Below are 19,970 nucleotides of genomic sequence, written 5' to 3' on the forward strand. Positions count from 1 at the left end.
ATCTAATGTCAGGATGGGATGTTATTCCAATGAGGCTTAACAGGCTGACCCTCCCAGGAGGTTAGTATTTTAACTGATGCCAAAGCTGGGTTAAATGCCTTATGTACTTAAGAATTTTCAAGCTTCTGGGAGTGGATAGGAAGGAATTGGAAGGCCCAGGGAACATTCCTAATGCTTCTGGCATGCCACAAGTTCGACTTAAGATTCAGACTACCACTAACACTCAAGGCTTTTCCAGTGAACAGACCTCTATGATCCAAGTCTTGATTTCTCAGAGCTCATCAGAAAGAGGAGTCTGAGATACTTCACAAGTTTCCAAAGAGCATACAAACAGGCAAAAGTCAGGGCTTAAAACAAGTTCGATTCTTTCTACACTCTCAAAAACAATCACTTCTCCACTATACACAAGATTTTCTTCCTTTCTGGATTCCTCCTGTCCTCATATCAACATTATTCTCTTCAAATCCACTTCAGAACCAGCACACTTCATAGAACTGAAATAAGTTTTTGAATTTTGCGAACCAGAGAATCTGAAGGTAGCCAGCCTCGAGTTAATGAACATCTTATGTTTAAGGACAGAGTTTCTCCCATGATGTTGGGTGGAAATAGAGGGACAAAACAAACTTGTCTTTTCCTGTTCTTATTTGTGGCTGAGGAAGGTGTTACAAAAGCCGAGCACACTCTTTTTAGTATGGGACATAGTCAGGTACTCCAAATGGCTTCCTAACAAAGACACGCTTGCCATCACCTCCCAACAAATTCTGTACCATGAAAATGATTTGGTCTGGTATTGAGGGAAGAGGGGAAGTTTCAGGGTCTGGCTTTATCATCCTGGGCTATTGTAAGGGAACTCCAATGGGCTCCTAAAGAAGGCAGAGAAGAAGGGCTGACTCTCCCTCCCCTTTGTAAGCAGCCATTGGCGCTGCTTCAGGGATTGATAAGCCGGCCAGAAACAATGTCCAGTCTCTCAGTAAAGTGGTAAAAGCATCAGAAATGCTCCTTTCCTGGGGAGCTGGCAGCTATTTTGGCCTCTCTTTCCATTAAAATAGGAAGGCATTGAAAGGGACCATCTCACTGCCTAGCGGGAAGCCTCCCCATTGTGGCAGCATTTCTAACTGCGTTGAGAATCAACCACATTGCTCTTCCTTTTTTTTTTTTTTAAACCATGGAGGAGTTTCTAGATTCTCATTTATACCCTCCTGCTTACAACATCTCTCACAGTTTCAGCAAATTACTGCATAAAAGATGGAGAAGCCAGCAGGGGCTATGCCCACAATAGTAGCTGTGGTTACATTTAAGAAATTCAAATGCCAAGGGTGCACTTCTCCCATTAAGTCCAACATGAGAAATCAGGTGTGCACAGCACTGATGAACAGAGTTCCCTAAAGGACAGGTGGGGTTTTTGGTATCTGAAGTCTGGGTTTGGGAAAGAACAGAGGCATTCTCATTTTTCAAGCTAAGAAGCAGTTTGGCAGGGGTTGGGGTCGAGTCAGACATTCCTCTAATACCATGGCATGCCCACACCTCAGTCAGATAATTATGACCATCTCCAAGCCCTTCCCTCCTGTCCCCCTCCCCAAAAGTCAGCGTGAGCATCAGTGAGCCCCCGTACTTACAGGTGCTGGAGATTTTATAGCAGGAAAATGGAGCTCACAGGCTCCTGAATGCCTGCCGAGTCAGTTGCATCAGAATGGGAAGTGATGATCGTAGGAGTAAGATGTTTGAAAAATCTTGTCTTCCTCACCCCCCTCCCACCCCATTCCCATCTTGTTTTCTCATCCTGCATCCAAATTCAGTCCACCCCTTAGGATGGCTTCCATCCTGCTAGGCTGCCTGGTGCCTCCATGTCCCTTACGGCAAGGGTCCTGGCAGCCACATTGCCTCTTGGAGCCTGTGGCCCGGCAAGGTAGTCAGGCCCCTGGGATTAGGTTGGCAGGAGCAACTGTCCTCCAAACGATCTGTCCAGACAGAGAGAGAGAGAGAGAGAGAGAGAGAGAGAGAGAGAGAGAGAGAGCGCAAACCTGAAGCAAACCCGAAAACAGGTCCAGGATAGAGAGCTCTGGGTCCTTAGCATGTTCCTGGCGTATTCCAAAAGTGGCATCCACAGCAGAGAAAGTGTCCCAAAATAGCGCAGGCTGCCAATGCCTCACTGAAACCTGAGAAAGAATTGCTGAATTCAAAGATCTGGGTCGCTTGGGTGTGTGATCAAAGTACGGATTTGTTGGTAGCAGGAACTCAAGCCATGAGCTTAGGAGTGACATGAGGTCGCCTGGGTCATGGCCTGCCTTCTTGTTTCCAACTTGTTAAGTTAGAGGCAATGTCAGACAGCTCCCCTGTGCTCCAGCGGGGGTCTGGAAAGAGGTCCTGGGTATGCTGTTTTCATGCCCTGGGCTCTGATGCACTAACAATATGACACAGCTGTGCTCTGCGTTCTGCATTTCTAACAAGGGACCTGATACTGTGCAAAGGTTTCTTTAACGTATTGCTTCATGACTGATGAAATTCCCTTTCCAAGTAGATTTTTCATTTCTTTTGGCCTTTGGCATAAGTAAATGTCAGCTTCTTAAAAATCAACAGAGAAGAGCAAACAGTAGGGTCTCTGTGATTTTTCTTGGGATTTGAGAAATCTCCCCTCCCTGGTTTCTGACTGGATGGTGTCTGCACATTGCTGCCTATGGTACAGGGAAGGATGAGGTCCACCCAGACATGCTGTCTCATTTTTATATTTGCTGAGATCTTGGGAAACTCTCGTTTCATCAGGTATGTTGAAAACTTTAGGACTGTCTGCAGAGTGTGAGGGTCAGTATGCAAAAAGGTCAGCATATGTCATTGTTGGAATGGCCCTGGGGTTTAAGAAGCAAAAACATAGAGTTTGGCTTCTACTTTCAGGTTTGCCTATCTTTTGGTGTGTGAATTTTAGTAAGTTATATTTCTGTTCTGTGGCCTTCACTTTCCTCTTCTGTTGGAAAGAAGACATTCTTCCCCCCATCTTCATTCTGACCTGATATTAACAGAAAGAGTGGAAAGAATGCTATTAAGGGTAGGGTTTGTCACTCTCAATAGATTGTCATATTCTTCAGTGCTTCACCAGACACTAGCTGGTATCTGTTACTTCCATAAACACACTTAAAGTGACCTCAGTACCTACCAGAATACTGGGCACTATGAGTTTCATGTTTAATAGTCAATATTGGTTTTGCTTTTAAGTTGTGAGACTTTGGGAAAGTTGTTTGATATTCAGTAGCTAACTTAGTTTTCCCATCTGGTGAATGGGTATACAAACTAATAATAGTACAGGTTCATACTACCTTATCTGGAAGCATTAGAGTGAGACATGTTTTGGAGTTCAGAATTTTGGGGCTTTTGAAAAGTAATTTGGTATGCATAATATATATTATCTACCACCCCTTAATGGAATTTGAAGCAATGCCCTGAAAACACTAATACTAATTAATGTGCTAAATGAATAGTTTCTTATCAGTTCAGGTCTGATTGCAGCCACACAATATTAGTTTTAAGAAACTTCAGGATGTTAGAGAGAGCACATGAACAATTACAGGCCATAAAAGAAACCAGTAGGAAGTCAGGACTGGTGGTCTAAGTCTGTAATCCTAGGGAGGCTAAGGCAGAAGAAACAAGGACAGTCTGGGCTACAGAGTGAGTTGAAGGCCAGCCTGGCTAACTTAGTCAGATTGTCTCAAAATTAAAAAAAAATACTAACAAGGGCTGGGAATATTGATCAGTGGTAAAGCATTTGTGTAAGATGGATAAAACTGGGTTCAATCCCCAATATTGGAGAGAGAGAGAGAGGGAGAAATTTAGTAGGCATTTAGTGTTATTGTTCTAAGTGGGCATCTACTCATTTAGTTTGCCCAATATGCATATGGTTGGCTGATATTGTTATCCCCATTTTACAGATGAGGAAACTGAGAGTCAGAGGTGTTAAGTCACTTGTTCTGTGTCTCAAAGCCAGGAAGGAGCAGAGCTGGGATTCCAGTCCAGTCAGTCTGATTTCAGACTCTGTGCCTTTATTACCTTCCTTACCTAATGCAAAAGGCTGGCCTGACGTCTCTAGAGGTCACACAGGTCACTGGGAACAAGAAAAGTTGGTGTGGTAGGGAGGATACTGAGAACACGTGCTTCTTCCACAGGGAACAGCCTTCTCAGCTCCAGCTGACAGTTGTCAGGATGGAATGAGGATCTAAGTCTTTGCTTTTCTCTGAGAAGCCAGAAATTCATCTTTTTTAATGTGAAATCTCCTGACTTTTAAATGTTGGCAACTCATTTAAAAATGTTAAAAAACACTGTGTGGGTCAAATAAAATCTGTCTACAGTCTGGATCTAGCCTGTGGCTGCCAATCCGTAAGCTCCACAGTGAGGAAATAGATGCGAGAGTACTTTGGAAAATTCAAAACGTGTTCTAGAAACAGAATGTCTCATTTTAGGGTTAAGTTTTTTCCCCCTTAACTGTGGTCTTTTTTTTTTTTTTAACTGCTGTTCCTGGCCTGGTGGAGATGAAAAGTCGGAATTAAATAGAGACTTCAGTTAACTTGAACGCTTCATTCCTTTGGCAGGCTGGATAAATGAGAAGTCTAGGTGTACTGGACGGGCTAAGCCTCAGAATTCCTGCCACACCCACGGGCCCCTTCTAAGAAGTTTCCATCCACAGACCCTAGCTGAGGGAAGTAGCAGTTTCTTATGAATAGGTGGCTATGTTTGGTACCACGTGATCATGCTTCCCCCAGGCAAGAGCTGATTGAGTCTGGAAAGGGCACCTGATCCATAAGCATTCATTCTATAGGCTGGCAAACAGCCTATGGTAGAACTGAGAGATGACAACTTTGTTGAACATGTACAGTGATGACTACATTTGAACCAATGAGAATCTCTCTCTTGAGGAGTTTGAATGCCAGTCTTAGAAAGAATGAGCTGTTTGGCACCAGGGGCAGAAGCAGAGCACAGAGAAGGCAGGCAGCAGATCCATGAAGAAGCAGGACCAAAGGAGGTTACTGAACTTCTCACACTTTATACATGTTGTTCTTTGAGGTAGGGACCATGATTATCCCTGTTTTCCAGATGGAGAAACTGAGAAGTGATTAGAAGCTTTGGGGTTCCAGCTCAGGCCTGTTTGGTGTTAAAATCAGGGCATGTAGCCGTGTGTGGTGGATTGCACTTATACTTTCAGCACTTGGGGAGTCTGAGGCAGGAGTATTGTCACAAGTCCAAGGTCAGCTACATAGCAAGATCCTGTGTCAAAAACACTGAAAAAAAAAATCAAGGTACATGAACCCTTAAACCAATGGTTGTTAAAGTGTAGGACATTTCAGAGTCACTTGGGTTAAAATGCCTAGTTCTTTCCCAACCTATGCCTTATTGAAAGTGGAGCCCCCTTGGATTTGCCAGTCTTACCAGTCCTGCCAGAGATAAGTTAATGTAAAAGCTCCCACCACACTTTTATTTCAAGAAACACAGTTTTAGATATGGTAAGCAGTGTCTACTGCATTGCATTCACCTTCAGAAACAAGGTCAATGTCAACAGATGTAGTCAAATTTAATTTAATGGCATTTGGAAATGAGACCAATTCTGCAAATGAGGGGATATCAGTTCGTCCTCTTTTCTCATCAGGCAAGTGTACAGTGACACCAGTTATTTGAAGCATAAAGATGGGGTTGGGATGGAGGCTCAGCAATTGGATAGAGTGCAGAGCTCATAAGGAGCATGTGTTCTCTAAGCATTCACACAAGAAGCACGAATGACAGAAACAGTGCACTGGCAGCAAGTGAGCATGAGAGAAAATTCCCAAATGCACACAGACATATTATAAACCATGGGACTGAAAATGTAAACCTTCCTGCTAGGCTGATCATAGAGGTTCTCAGCCATAGAGAAGTTGCATAAGAATCCCTTATTTATAGCATCTGTAAAAATGTGGAACTGGAGGGGAGCAGGGCTAGAGAATCTCTTCTGCAGCCCTCCTCTGGCAAAGGGTACTTAGCTAGTTATGCATTCCTTTGCCTTTGAGAAGTTGGCCTGGGAAGACAATAGTTTGAAGGTTGCTTGGAGATCATCAAGTCAGGAACTAACGTGTGGTCAAAACGCTTAATGGCAGCGGGCACTTATTTCTACAAGAGAGTTGTAATGGTCCAAGGGGTGGCACAGGTCAAATGTCCTGGCCAAGTCCCGCCTCAGCAGAGCTTGCATCCCCACTTGGCAACATTTACTTCTGGGACTCCATTCCTGTGGCTACTTTATCTATGTTCATGTCCTCACTTAGGCTAAGGTCAAGCTATATTCTCTTCTCTTCTGGCCAGAAAGACTTCCTGTCTTACAGGTATCTGATCTTATCTAATCTATGCTGATGTTTTAACTGTGAGTGATTCCCTAAAGCAGGTCCTTGGACAAGTTCCCATTCTCTAGGAAAATTGTAGCAGTCGCTCCCCCTCACCTCCTCCAAAGGGAAAGCCTGAAGATTGTACAGTAAATGCTTTGTAAAGAGAAATCTATTGTGTTGAAAGGACTGTCCTTTATTCTGAGATTATTTTCCTTTTTGTGGTGTAGGAAGAAAGCCCTTTTTCTTTAGGAAATAATTTAGTGATGTTTTGTTTCTTAATGCTTTTCCTTGGAAAAAGAAAAAAAAAAATCAGTTACCTAGCATCGGTCCCTCAATTTGGGGGTGGGGTGCAAAAGCTGCAAGTCTGGGAACCTGGTCTCATTTGTAGAGTACCTCTAGGTACAGCCTGTTGCCACTCTCATTCTAAGTGCTTATAAATTACCTGCTTCATAATCTATAGCAGAATCTCTCCAAAGATTGACAGGAAGCTTCCAGCTCTGGAGTTTACAGTATATTGGTATGTAGTTTCCTTATTTAAGAAAATTGGGACACTGTCCATTATTTAGTCCTCCAGTATCCCCCCTGTTCTGATTTCACAGATCCTTCAGGACAGCACCTAATGCAAGGCAGTTCCGTTTGCTCTTCTTATAATGTTCTTTTCCCTATAGAGTTGGACATGCATATACATGTTGTTTGGGGAATTTGCAGCACATCCAATGAAAGCATAATTCCCAACTAACAGTCAAATCCTTTTCTTTGGAGCTACCCAGAACACACCTACCCTCTCTTCCATATGACAGCCCTTCAGAGACTCGAAGACAGTGTGTGACTCTCCCGTGAGTTAAGAGCACTGGCTGAGTCAGACAGACCCGAGTGACAAGCCCAGCTTCACTCTCAGCTGTGAGAGCCAAGGTAAGTTACTGCATTTTAATTTCTCTGTACTTCAGCTCCTCAGCTGATTTATAAAATGGGGACAAATATCCTATGCTATTGATAATTCATGCAACAAAATAATGTAATGTATGTAAAATGTTTACCACAGTCAGTGCCTGTCATAGTAAGCACTTAGTAAATGCTAGCTATTTTTCCCTTTATTTACAAAGAACCCGGTAGGCATTTAAATATCAAAGCTGTTGGAGAACAAGAAAGTGGGGAGGGTTTCTTCTCCCCTGAATGACTGGGGAAGGTGGAGAACCCCCAAACAGGGCAGGTATTGCTGATCTTTAGCTTGTCTGTTTTCAGTTGTCTGGGAGCCTGTTCGCTGGGGCTAGGGGAGATGAATATTGTTGAAAATCTAGGAGAAGGATTATTTTTCAACATCTGGAAAGCTATTTGTTGACATATTGAACGGTTTCTTGTTTATTCTTATTTCCCCAAGCAGCTAGCCATGCAATCCCCCAAACTCAATTACCTTTTGCGAGGCAGCAGTAGCACTACACCTCCTCGCCATATCGATCAGCACCGACTGGGTGGGACGTGAGGGGTCTGAGAGATGCTAAGCAGCAATTTCTAGACTTTTCCTACCTTAAGAGGCCTTCGTTTTCTGTGTTCCTAGAGACTCTGTCTTTTATAAACCGGAAGTCTATGCCCCAAATGGGCTGAGCCTATGAGAGCCCTCTTTCAGTAGCCTCCTTAGAAATAAGCTGATAAAAATGGTCACAGTGGACCAGAACTTGGAACCCAGGGGCAGCCGGTGCCAGAATAGGTTTTCTAGCTGTAGCTTTTTGCATACACTGGGGTTTGCAAGCAGCATGATATAAACTGTAAATGCCATTGCAACTAGAAAAGTTTGGAAGGAGACACACCCAGCTGTGAACAGACAGAGGCATGGGACTTGTGGGGAAGCAGGGTGGGGTACTCTCAGGACTCTAGCTTTATCTGCATGGAGGATTGCAAGTTTTGATCCCGAGAAGAAATTCCTAGATTACTTGCGTAATTATTAAACACAAATAAAAGTTAGAAGAAATCATTTTAAATATAAACCCCCCAAAGCTGAATTAAGAGCCAAACACAGGAGCCCCTTTGTTTTCAGAGGTCACTTCTAAGCAAAGGTCTAAGCAGTGCAAGTGTTAAACTTGATGGGGGAGAAAGGTTGCTTGGGGGGTGGATTTTGGGGATCCCTGGAGAGTGCATGCAGGAAAGTGCTAGAGATAGAACTATTGGAATCAAGTATTTTTAAAATGGAAAATTAGCTTTTATTTATTTTTTTCTTTTTGTGCAAGTGTAATGGGCCTACTTTAGATAGATGTGAAAATACTGATAAGGAAAATGAAAATAAAAATATCTTGTGCTTCCCACCATTTAAGTATGATCACTTAGCATATTAATATGTTGTTTGAAACTTTATTTTTCCACACAAAATGAATACATGTTTGGAAAATTTGTTTTTGTGAGACATGGCCTCACCTTTGTGGGTGGCCTTAAATTTGTAAACCTGCCTCAGTGTTCTAGGTACTGGGATTACAGGTGGGTGCTATCTAACCCAGAGTGAAAGTCTACACATTTCTTTTATTTAAAAGTCTGGTAATTATGACCATACTAGAAATTTTTATTTTTTTTACTTATTCATATTCATAAGTAGACAGACAGACAGACAGACAGACAGACACACACACACACACACACACACACACACACACACACATGCAAACACACAGAGCGACAGATGGGGAACTGCCACTGCAAATGAACTCCAGACACATGCACCACTTTACATATCTGCCTTTATGTGGGTACTAGGGAACTGAACCCAGTGCTGCCAGGCTTTGCAAGCAAGTGCCTTTGACTGTTGAGCCCTCTCATAGCCCAAGATTTTTTTTCTCACTAGTTACATTAGTTACTGATAAATTGTACCATGATTCATTTAATCCTTAAGCAAACTGGGCTGTAACACATTCCTTTACATTTTCAGATTTTTATTGTCATAGACATCTGTGATCTGTAGCTGTGTGACCCTGGAAAAGCTACTTAACTTCTCTGTGTTTTTAGTTTCTCATCTGAAGGATGAAGGCAGTAATAACATCAACCTCATAGGGTGGTTTTGAGTATCAAATAGAGTCATTTAAGTAAAGCATTTAGCACAGCGCCAGGCACATATGTTGTTGAATTTAATTGCTTATTAGCCTAATCATATTAACAGGGACTATTATGAAGCCATTGTGAATAGAATACATTTTCTACGGCTCTTTTTTTTTTCTGTTAGGGGAGAGCAACTGGAGTTTCTCTTTTTGAGTAGTATATAATGAGCTCTGAGTCAGACAGAACTGTGAGCTTTTGGTCATGTTAGTTCACCTGCTGTGTTAATTTCTTTTCTGGTTGCTGTGACAAAATTACTGATAGAAGCAACTTAAGGGAGGAAAGACTTGTTTTGACCTACCATCTTAGGAGCTCTCAGTTCACCATGGCAGGTAAGGCATGCTGGCTGGCCAGCTCTGGCCCATGGCAGAGTGTGTATGAGGCAGCTGATCAGGGAGATCAAGGCCCACACCCAGTAGCCTATGTCCACCAACTAGGTCCTATGTTCCAAAAAGCACCACCAGCTGGGGACCAGGTATTCACACACATGACCAGGGGATGGACGGGGGGTGGGGGGAGATTTCACATTGAAAGCATGATACGTGCTGAGGTTCAGTGTTTTTATTTGCAAACTGGGAATTAAAAGGATCTAGCTCAAAGAGTAGCTATAAAGATCATAAGTGAGATAATGGCTGTGAATCCCTAAGCACCATTCTTGGCTTATGGGAAAGTCTCATCAAGGTCAGCTACCAAGACCACCGCCACCACTTCTACTATTACTACTAATACTATTATTTCTACTCCCCCTCTTGTTACTACTACTACTACTACTACTACTATGATGCTGTTGCAGTAGTTGAAGCATTTGTGATAAGAAAGTTTCCTTGCTTGGGGTGGGAGTAGATGGTAGTGAGCAGAGCACTTAGAATGTTTCTAGTCATTTGAGCTTACAAAAAGAGAAAATGTGTGAGGAGCGCTGGCTCACTCCTTTAATCCCTGCACTTGGGAGGCGAAGGTAGGACAATCACTGTGAGTTTGAGGCCACCCTGAAACTACATATTGAATTTCAGGTTAGCCTGGGCTAGAGTAAGACCTTACCTTAAAAAGACACCCCCCCAAAAAAAAAATACTTAAAGAGAGAGAATGATTTTGGAAGCAGACAAACCAGAGCTCAAATCCAGCCTTTGCTGTTAGGACCAGCTTTGTGACCTTGGTAACTTCAACTTTCCCAAGCCTGCTTCTTAATTTGTAAAATGAGACTGGTGTCAGTTCCTGCCTACCTTCCACATGAGGCCAGAAAGACTGAATGATGTAATGTGTGTCTAGTGTTTAGCTTGAGGGTTTAGTTTTTGCTCGCTGCTCATTATGAATTACTGTTGGTTGCTAATTTGGATGTGTATAATAACCTGAATGATTCCATCCACAAATTCTGAGTCCACATACCTGGGCTACCTGGATTTCGACTAAATGAAGGCTTTCCTACCCAGAGTTCAGGGACCCATTCTGTTGCTAGACTGAATGAATTAGTACCAATTCAAGAAGACTGGAATGTGGCTGGGGAGGAGTGTATCAGTGGTAGAATGCTAAGGTAGCATGTGCAGGACTGTGGGGTCCATTCCCAGTGTGGAAAAAAATAGATAGGAGGGCATGGTTCAATTTTCTGTGCTCTGTGTGATCTGTACTCTGACATTGTGTCTTGATTCTAGGAAGTGGACTTTAGTCTCACTGGTATAAATGAGTCCTCACCTCCTGACATTCTCAAGACTAGCATCCTTTTCCCCAGTTGTGTGAAACCTGTGGAGCCTGTGGTTGAATCCCAGCTATGTGGAATGGATACTGGCTGCCAGAATTTTCTTAGTGTCTCTGACACTGGGCCTACTAGCTTCTTTTAATTCTTACAATGGTAGTGCTCTGTTAAGGTGTTTAATCCCCGGGCCCCATGCCCCCATCTCTCCCACCCTGCTTTCTCTGCATTTGAACCTCCTTGAGCTTTGCAGACACTACTTCTCTGGACCTTGGACCCTAGTTCTTACCTCTGACAAACCACTTGTGCTTTGTCATCAAACCAGTTGTAGTGTCCAGCTCCCAGGCTTCCTGTGCTGTAGAAGGTTTCTGTCTTATTTCCCAAGCAAGGACCTATTCACACTCTTCTCTTTTTAACAGGAACAATCTCCTCTTCTCTGGAGCAGCCAGAGATAGGCATGGTGGGGTGGGGCAGAGGCTGGTGAGACTATTGGGGACAAGGGGAAAGAGGAGTGGAGATGCATAGGCCAAGAGCTAAAGTGGAGCTTCTGGAGGGCTGACAAGTGAAAGGCGGCCAGAGGCAAATGTCAGAGCCTATATAGAGGCAGGAATCTGGGACCAGAGAGCCAGAGCAAGCACTAGCAAGTCAAGAGCAGTGGGGCGGGTGGGCGGGCATGCAGGCAGGCTGGCTGGCTGGCGGGCAAGAGGGGGGTGTGGCAGGGGATAGCTAAGGGAGATTGCAGAGAACAGCTGCTGGTATTGGGTCTTGCTATAATGAACTGGCACGGTGTATAAGTCAATTGGCCAGACTGAAAGAGCTAGAGTGCAAAGGACACTCTATCCCTCTTCTCTATCCCTGGTGAGGTAAGATCTTTCTCAAGTTTTGCCTAGTGGGAAATTGTGGCATGTACAGGGATTTTTTTCTGAAGCAGTGGTGTGGTGGATGAATCTTTGGATTCATCTTTCCCACTGCATCAGTGATTAGAGTAATCAAACTATCGGCAGGAGGCTAGTATTTTTTATGGCACTCTATCTTGGGGTTGTCCAGGCTGAAGAGGGAAGGGTCTTGGCAATGATACTAAGGTACAGAAGAAGTGGATCAGAAGAGCACAGTGGTGGGGGCTGTGCAGTTGGATGGGCCTCAGAATCTCTGCTATGATAGGGAAGTTATGAAGCTTCTGTGTGTCTCTAGTCTCTTATCTGTAAGATGAGGACAGAGGACCGCCAAAATCTCATAATGTTCCCATTGGGACTAAAGGGTATAAGACAAGTAATGTGCTTAGCAGAGAGCATGCCAGCCTGTGCCTGTTCAAGAAATACTTCCTGTCTGTTGTTATTTCTGCTGGTAGTTTTCTCTTTATTATGTAGGCACAAAGCCCATGATTGATGACTTTTGTGACATTGTCCCAAAGTAGCAAGTATTCCAGTTTTTGGCATGATCAGGCTGTGGGCACATCTAAGGTTTTGTAATATCTATATTGCTTTCCAAGTTGTATGTCAAAGAGCCCTTATGGGGCAGGCCAGAAGGGTGAGGCCCTGGGGCTGCCCACCAAGTTACCAGGAAAACTTGAAATTTTTCTGTACTATAGATTGGGCTTCCAGTGAATTTTGGTCTAAAATATCAGACAAATAATTAGATACAATCTTAGAGCTATGAAAGACTAAGAAACCCCGAGGAAGGGGCGAGTCAAAGATACCTAGTGTGTCACTGTCAGTGATCTAGTTTTAGCCGCAACCATGGTTAATCTTTGAAAGCTGGGAAAACAAGAATAATATCTATTGCATAGGGGATTGTAAACCAAATATGATAAGGCTTACAAAATCTTGCACATTACAGGCAGTTGAAAGTTGTGTACAATTGCCTAAAGTACAATGCCCATCATGCACTGAAGTGAGCAATAAGTAGGTGTAGTGGTGGCTGTTATTATTAGTCATGATGATAACATTTAGCAGGATTTTGCTTTATAGAATACTATTCTGAGTCATGTATCAGCTAGATGTCCTGTTTTTTCCTGAGAAAGACATTCAGTGACATCATATTAGGTGTCTACAAAACTAAGACTAAGTCACTGGCAAGATCACTAGAAACTATTGGTTATCATGGGGCAAAATGGCTTTCGGGTTGCCTGCCAGTACCTTAGCTGCCTGTGCTATATGTATATAGTGGGATTGAACATAACCCAAAAGCTTGTACTTCTTACAATTGGCCAGAAGGTGGTGCTGCTGACTTACTTGATTCTGAATAGCATTGGGCTCTCGTGACAGGTTGTTGGCATTTGTGAACTTGGAGGTTTTACTGTGAAACTGGGTGGGTTGCTTTGAAAAGGACAGAGTTTGAAGGGATAGTTGCTCTTGCTATATGGTTATTTGTTACTGCACAGTTTATTTAACTGGATAGGCCTACTTTTGATGCTGTTAAAAGCAGGTCTTCACCATGATTCGTTTGTCTTTTTCTTTTTTTATATTATCATCTGACCCTTACATTTCTTTCCTATTTACAGCTTTTCTTGACACGTGGGTTTCAGCAGTACCCCTGATGTCATCAGTTTAGTGTCTCCATCCACACTGTCTTGTGGGCATGGCAGATATGTCAATGCCATTACATTCACTGCGATTCAACAATATGATAAGGGAGGAAAATGTTGACCCTCAAAGCAGGGGAACAACTTTCTCTAGAACAATGACAGAGACCAGAGCAGAGGTCCAAATCCTGAATTCTCATGTACAGTTGCCTATAGTCTCAACATCAGCCTCGGACCCTGGAGGTACATCCACACAGCTGATGACATCCCCAACCTTTGACAACCTGTCCATGACTCTCATGGGAACAGCAACCTCTGCAGCACTGTCCCCACCACTTATGCCAATATCAGACTCGGGGACCCTGTCTCCACTGCTAATGCCAGCCTCAGACTCTGGGACACTGTCCCCATTGTTAATGCCAGCCTCAGACTCTGGGACACTGTCTCCACTGTTAATGCCAGCCTCAGACTCTGGGACACTGTCTCCACTGCTCTCCTCTTCAGATTATGGGTTAATGTCTCCAGGGATGATGACAATTCCTGACTTTGGAACAATGTCCACAGCACTTTTGGCAGCACCAGATTCTACAGAGATATCACCACTGGCGATGTCAGCTTCCTCATCTGTGGCAGTGCCTGCACCTGTCATGAGCACTTCGTCCTCTGAGGCGATGTCCACCCCATTACTGCTAGCCCCAGATCCTGGGGAGATAGCCCCACTCCTGATTCCTGATTTAAACTCTGGAGTGACATCTACACCACCAATGACAGCTACGGGCTCAGAAGCAATGTCCCCATTGCAAATTACAGATGAGGACACTGAAGCAATGTCCAAAGTGCTAATGACTGCCTTAGCCTCTGGAGAAATATCATCACTGCTGATGTCAGGCACAGACTCTGAAGTATTGTCCTCTCTCATCATGTCAGCCCTAACTTCTGGAGAGACATCAACCCAGCCAACAAGCTCTGATGACTCGGAGGGAATGTCTGCTGTGTTTATGTCAGGCCCAGAGTCTGGAGTCATGTCTTCACTGCCAATGTCAGCATCAGGCTCTGGAGCAATGTCCACACCACTACTGTCAATCCCAGAGGCTGGAGAAATACACACATTAACAAAGGCAGCCCCAGATGCTGAGGCAATGTCCCCATTGCTAATGACAGCCCTAACCTCCACAGGGATGCCCACACAACCGATGCCAGCCCCAGGCTCTGGAGTGATATCCTCACAGCTAACACAAAATCTAGACCCTGAGATCATGTCTGCTCTACCAATGACAGCAACGAATTCTGCACTGACATCCACACTGCCAGTGAGAGCTTCAGATTTGGGGGCAGTGCCCATACACCTAATGAGAGCCCCAGTCTCCGGAAATATGTCCACACCACAAAAGACAAGCCCTGTTTCTGGATCAGTGTCTGCCCCACCAATGACTGCTACAAGCTCTGGAGCAATGATCACTAAACAAATGTCAACCACAGCAACTAGTGCAATGTCTACACATTTGACAGTGGCCAAGACTTCTGGAACATTACCCATAGGCTTTGTGAAGGCAACAACAAATGCGGCAATGTCTACACAGGGAATAAGAGCCCCAGCTTCTGGTGTGTTGTCTGCTCAGCCAGCTGCAGCCACAGCCTCTGAAATAATGTCCATGTCACAATCAATGGTCCCAGCCTCTGGGCCAGTGTCCACACAGAAAACCAGAGCTTCTGTGTCTGGGGCAATGTCCACATCACAAATGAGAAGCAGAGCCTCAGGACTGACATCTACACCACAAATGAGAGCCACGGCCTCTGGAGCAATGTCTACTCCACTAACGACAGCCAAAACCTCTGCCTCAACGTCTGCCCTGTTCATGAGAGACACAGCCTCAGGAACAGTGTCCATGCCACAGATGAGAACTCCAGCCTCTGGAGCATCGTCCAAGCCACTAATGAAACCCAAAGCTCCTGGAACGATGTTCATGCCACAAATGGCAACTGCAGCTTCTGGAGCAATGCCCACACTGATCATGAGAGACACAACCTCTGGAGCACCATCCATGCCACAAATGACAGCCACCAGCTCAGGAGACATGTCCATGCCTTTAATGAAAGGTCCAGGTCCTGGAGCAACATCCACAACACTAATGAGAGCCCCAACCTCTGGGAAGATGCCTAGTCAGCCAATGAACACTCAGGACTCTGGAGGAATGTTCACATCATTCATGAGATCTATGGCCTCGGGTGGCACACAGATGAGAGCCCAGGCCTCTGGAACAATGTCCATACCACTAATGAGAGCCTCAGACTCGGGAGAGTTGTCCACACTGCTCACCAGCGCTTCATCCTCTGGAGAGAGGTCCGTGCCACTGAAACCTCCAGCTTCTGGAGAGATAGCTCCATCCTCAAGAGGTTCAAGTTATGGAGCAATATCTGCTCCCCAAATGACAGCCACTTCTGGAATGATGTCCATACCACTGACAAGGGCTTCAGCCTCTGCCACCATGTCCACACCGCTGGTGAGGCCCACAGCCTCTGGAGGGATGTCCACGCCACTGATGAGAATGCCAGCCTCTAGAGCAAGGGCCATACCACAAACGATAGCCACAGCTTGTGGCGATGCGTGTTCACTTCCCATGCGAGCTCCAGCATCTGCAGGGCTATCCCCAACACCAGTCAGACCACCAGCCTCTGGTATTCTGTCTGCACCACTAAGGAGACCCTCCACCTCTGGAGCTGTAGCCACAGAGTTAGCGAAAGCACCAGCCTCTGGAAGGATGTCTACTGCACAGCTGACAGCCATGGGCTCGGGAGGGATGACCAAGCCATTAATGAGAGCCACAACCTCTGGAACCCTGCCCATGCCTTTAATGTCACCCATGGCTTCTGCAGAAATGTCTATGCCACTAATGAAAACCATGTCCTCTGGAACAATGCCAACACTACAAACCAAAGTTGTAAGCTCTAGAGCTATGTCCTTGCCACAACCCAAACATACAGCTTCGGGAGAGATGTTCAAGCCCACACTGAGAGTCTCAACTACTGGAACAGGATCTTCCCCACTTATGAGAACCTCAGCTTCAGGAATGATGTCCGTGCCACTATCAAGGGCCGCAGCCTCTGGAGGGATGTCCACACCACTAATGAAGGGCCCAGGCTCTGCAACAATGGCCACACCACAAACAACCTTTGGAATGACGTCCCCTCTTAAAAACAAAGGCACAGACTCTGGAGAGGCAGCTCCCTCTCACATCAAATTCACAGCCTCTGGATCAAAGACTACACCACACATGACTGCCACAACCCCAGAAACAACGAAGCCACCACCAAAAGAAGTACCTTCCTTGGGTATGCTGACTCCAGCGCTCTGTTACCTCTTAGAAGAGCAAGAGGCAGCCCGGGGTTCTTGCTCTGAGGAGGAAGACATGGAGATTGATGAGGAGAAGCAAATGAGGGGGTTTTTGAATGATTCTGAGAAAATGGCATTTCTGGTATCTCTTCATCTGGGGGCAGCAGAGAGGTGGTCCATCTTGCAGATGGAGGTAGGAAATCCCCTCTCCAATGAAAATAAATCTTTCTTGAGAAGATCACAGGGCTTATATGACTCCCTGTCAGAGATAGACATCCTCAGTGCTGTTCTTTGCCATCCCAAGCAGGGCCAGAAGTCAGTCAGGCAGTATGCCACTGACTTCCTGCTGCTGGCCCGACATTTGTCTTGGTCTGATGCCATTCTACGAACCAGGTTTCTGGAAGGACTTTCAGAAGCTGTTACCACCAAAATGGGTCGGATCTTCCTGAAGGTCGCCGGCAGCCTAAAGGAGCTGATAGACAGGTCTCTATATACTGAGTGCCAGCTGGCTGAAGAGAAGTGTTCCCCGGGCAACTCAAGCCAGGTTCTGCAGGCAGCCTGTAAGCGGAACAATGAGGAGGCCATGGAGAGTGAACTGGGCTCTCAGCAGCAGACTGAGGAGGTAATGAGGGGGAAATGTGCTCATAGTTTTGAAGCAGAAAACCAAGGAGACCATGATAAGGATTACACCCTTACTCTTTTGAGTAGAATTAAGGAAGAGGCAAGAGGGAGATACTGAGTTCATAGGCCCTAAAAGCTCAATGTAGGGTTGTGTTAGTGATTGTGGTTGTACATTTATTTTGGGTATAATAACCACTTTCAGAAGTTACTGAGGGCCTGGATATTTAACGTGCTATCTCCTAATTATAATAGAACTGTCTGGGATCAGTTCCAACTCTCTATTCTGTTTAGTTTTAGGGAATGGGCTTCTTCTTTTAGATTATGGGCTCTGCCACATGTATTGTGGATCCAGGTCACTAGAGGACTGGTTAGTCTAGCACCTGGTTGCAGATTTTTCAAGTCAGATAAAATTAGTCAATGTCTTTGACCTGTTGACTTACTGAATTTAACCAGCAAAATGTCTCTTGTTATAGAAAGTGTGGTTCTTATTTTTTCCTGTCTTTTCCCCCTCACTCACAGCATCAGCATGTTCCCAAACGCTGTTACTACCTGAAAGAACATAAAGATCCCCAAGAAAGTCTTCATGATCACCTTCGACAGAGCATAGGCCATCGGAAGGCCCCTACCAACAAGTAGTGCTCCATGGAATTGTCTGTGATTTCTGATTCGGCTGCTAACTTGAGGACTGGTTTCTGGACCTATTCCATTCAACTACATCATAAGCCTTGTTGCCTTCACCATCCAGCCTCCCCCTCCAGACACATCCCACCTTATTGCCTTTTGGCTGCCTTGACCTTCTTTCACCCACATGCCTGTGACCTGCCCTGACAATCAGTTTGGACTACAAGAGTGTATGGTATATAAGATTCTGAACTCCTATCACCATCAAGGCCAGTTCTAATTAGTGGTCCAGGGAGAAGTATAGGCAGGAGAAATCATGTCCTACCTCAAAACACCTTAGAGTGTCTTGCCACATGTCATCAGGCAAACTTGAGGAAACCCTGGTCCCATTCCACCTGGCAGTGGAGCTTATCAAGAGAGAAATACCCACTCCTAGACCACCCTTTAAAGCCAGTCTACTTGCCCTTGTATGCCCCAAGTCATAGTACCTGAAATGGGTCTTCAGGGTCCTTGCCCTGTTAATAGCCTCCACCCAGAACCATTTGTTTTGACCCATAAGATTAATAGTAGTGATGGTAATGGCTAACAGTTATTGGTAATGTGCCATGTGACAGGTACTGGGCTAAAACTCTTGACAAGCACCATCTTCCATCAGTGTTATAGTGACCCTGCTTGTTCTTGTGTTTTGAGCTTTGACTTCTTGATCTGTTGTTTATGGTCCTTGTCCTTCAGTGTGGAATCTGTAGTCTGACCTATGGGTGACCCCCTCAGTTGTTAATTGCCCTCACTCCCCTTGGCTGTTGTGCTTCATGGCCGGCACTCTTCAAAAGGGTCTTGGTCTTTAAACAGGCATAGGTAGTTAGAACATAATATGAGCAGTGTTTGCCTTCTGGTGGTGGGTTATTATTTTTTTAATTATCTTCTTTCTACTATTGTCTGTTCTTTCCAGATTCTCTACAGTAAGCATGTATTACATTTGTAATCATAAAAATAAAAGTCATTTGTGAAAAAATTTATTGATTGTGGCTACTAAGAATTTAATTTACTGATTTGTTCTTTCAACTTAACACATTCATTGTTCAGGGGTCAGATAAGACATATATATATATATATATATATATATATATACCATCCAAGGTAAGGGAGGAGACAAGCAATGAGCCAGAGCATACTTAAATAATAAAGACTACGAATACAAGAAAATGGGAAATTTGACAGAAGACTGATTTAGTTCCTCAGTAATAGTTCATGTTATTGAGCTACTCAAAGATCTTTTAAAACCAAATTGAGGTAAGATGGAGATTAATACAAAGAAGAAGGGTGCTAATGGGAGGTAGGGTAAGAGAGGATGATGATTGGAGCAATAAGTTCAAAATACATTATATACATACATGAAAATATCAAAAGTGGAAAATAAAATAAAAAATTTAAAAATGAGTGACTTAACTAGAAACATAGTTCAGGAAGCTGACTTGACAACAGTTTGGAGGCATGATGGAAGAAGGGGTCATAGGCAGCTAAGCCCCCTATTGCAATAGTCCAGAAGTCTGGCTGGTCAGATGATCTAGGGTGGTGGCAGTGGGGAAGGACCGACAAGGTCAGAACGGAGCCGTCTCTGGGGACTCCAGTCTGCTGCTCTATTACCCTAAATATTGTGTCTGATTCCAGGAAGAGACACATTATTCTCAGGAAAGCAGACTGGCAGATAAAGTGGAAGTCCCATGGTACTGTGCATGCGACTATGGCGCAGAGGCCTGCTGGCAGCTGCCTCAAGCACCAGTGTTA

At 44.5% G+C, this 19,970-nt stretch overlaps 2 protein-coding genes across 3 annotated transcripts in view; both read left to right on the forward strand.

The window, feature by feature from the left end:
- Positions 1-7,197, forward strand: part of Tmem164 (transmembrane protein 164) — a 498,963-nt gene extending 491,766 nt beyond the window's left edge. The window contains exon 8 of one of the 2 annotated variants that reach the window (XM_045140038.1): positions 7,095-7,197. The gene's annotated coding sequence lies outside the window, so the exon portion shown is untranslated. The remainder of the gene's footprint in view (positions 1-7,094) is intronic. The other variant, XM_045140039.1, reaches the window with a different exon arrangement.
- Positions 7,134-19,144, forward strand: Rtl9 (retrotransposon Gag like 9). The gene is made up of 3 exons (XM_004659135.3): positions 7,134-7,244; positions 13,592-17,565; positions 18,084-19,144. The coding sequence occupies exons 2-3, from the start codon at positions 13,669-13,671 to the stop codon at positions 18,198-18,200; spliced, it is 4,014 nt and encodes a 1,337-aa protein (XP_004659192.3). The 5' UTR covers positions 7,134-7,244; positions 13,592-13,668; the 3' UTR covers positions 18,201-19,144.
- The last annotated feature ends 826 nt before the right edge of the window (positions 19,145-19,970 follow it).

The sequence above is a fragment of the Jaculus jaculus genome, chromosome X (genome assembly GCF_020740685.1).
Source record: "Jaculus jaculus isolate mJacJac1 chromosome X, mJacJac1.mat.Y.cur, whole genome shotgun sequence".
NCBI lineage: Eukaryota > Metazoa > Chordata > Mammalia > Rodentia > Dipodidae > Jaculus > Jaculus jaculus.

Excerpts from the sequence above, each read along its gene's own strand:
- Rtl9 (XM_004659135.3), top strand. The coding sequence starts at position 13,669 with ATGGCAGATATGTCAATGCCATTACATTCACTGCGATTCAACAATATG. Across the intron at positions 17,566-18,083 it reads CTCAGCAGCAGACTGAGGAG|CATCAGCATGTTCCCAAACG; the intron begins GTAATGAGGGGG and ends CCTCACTCACAG.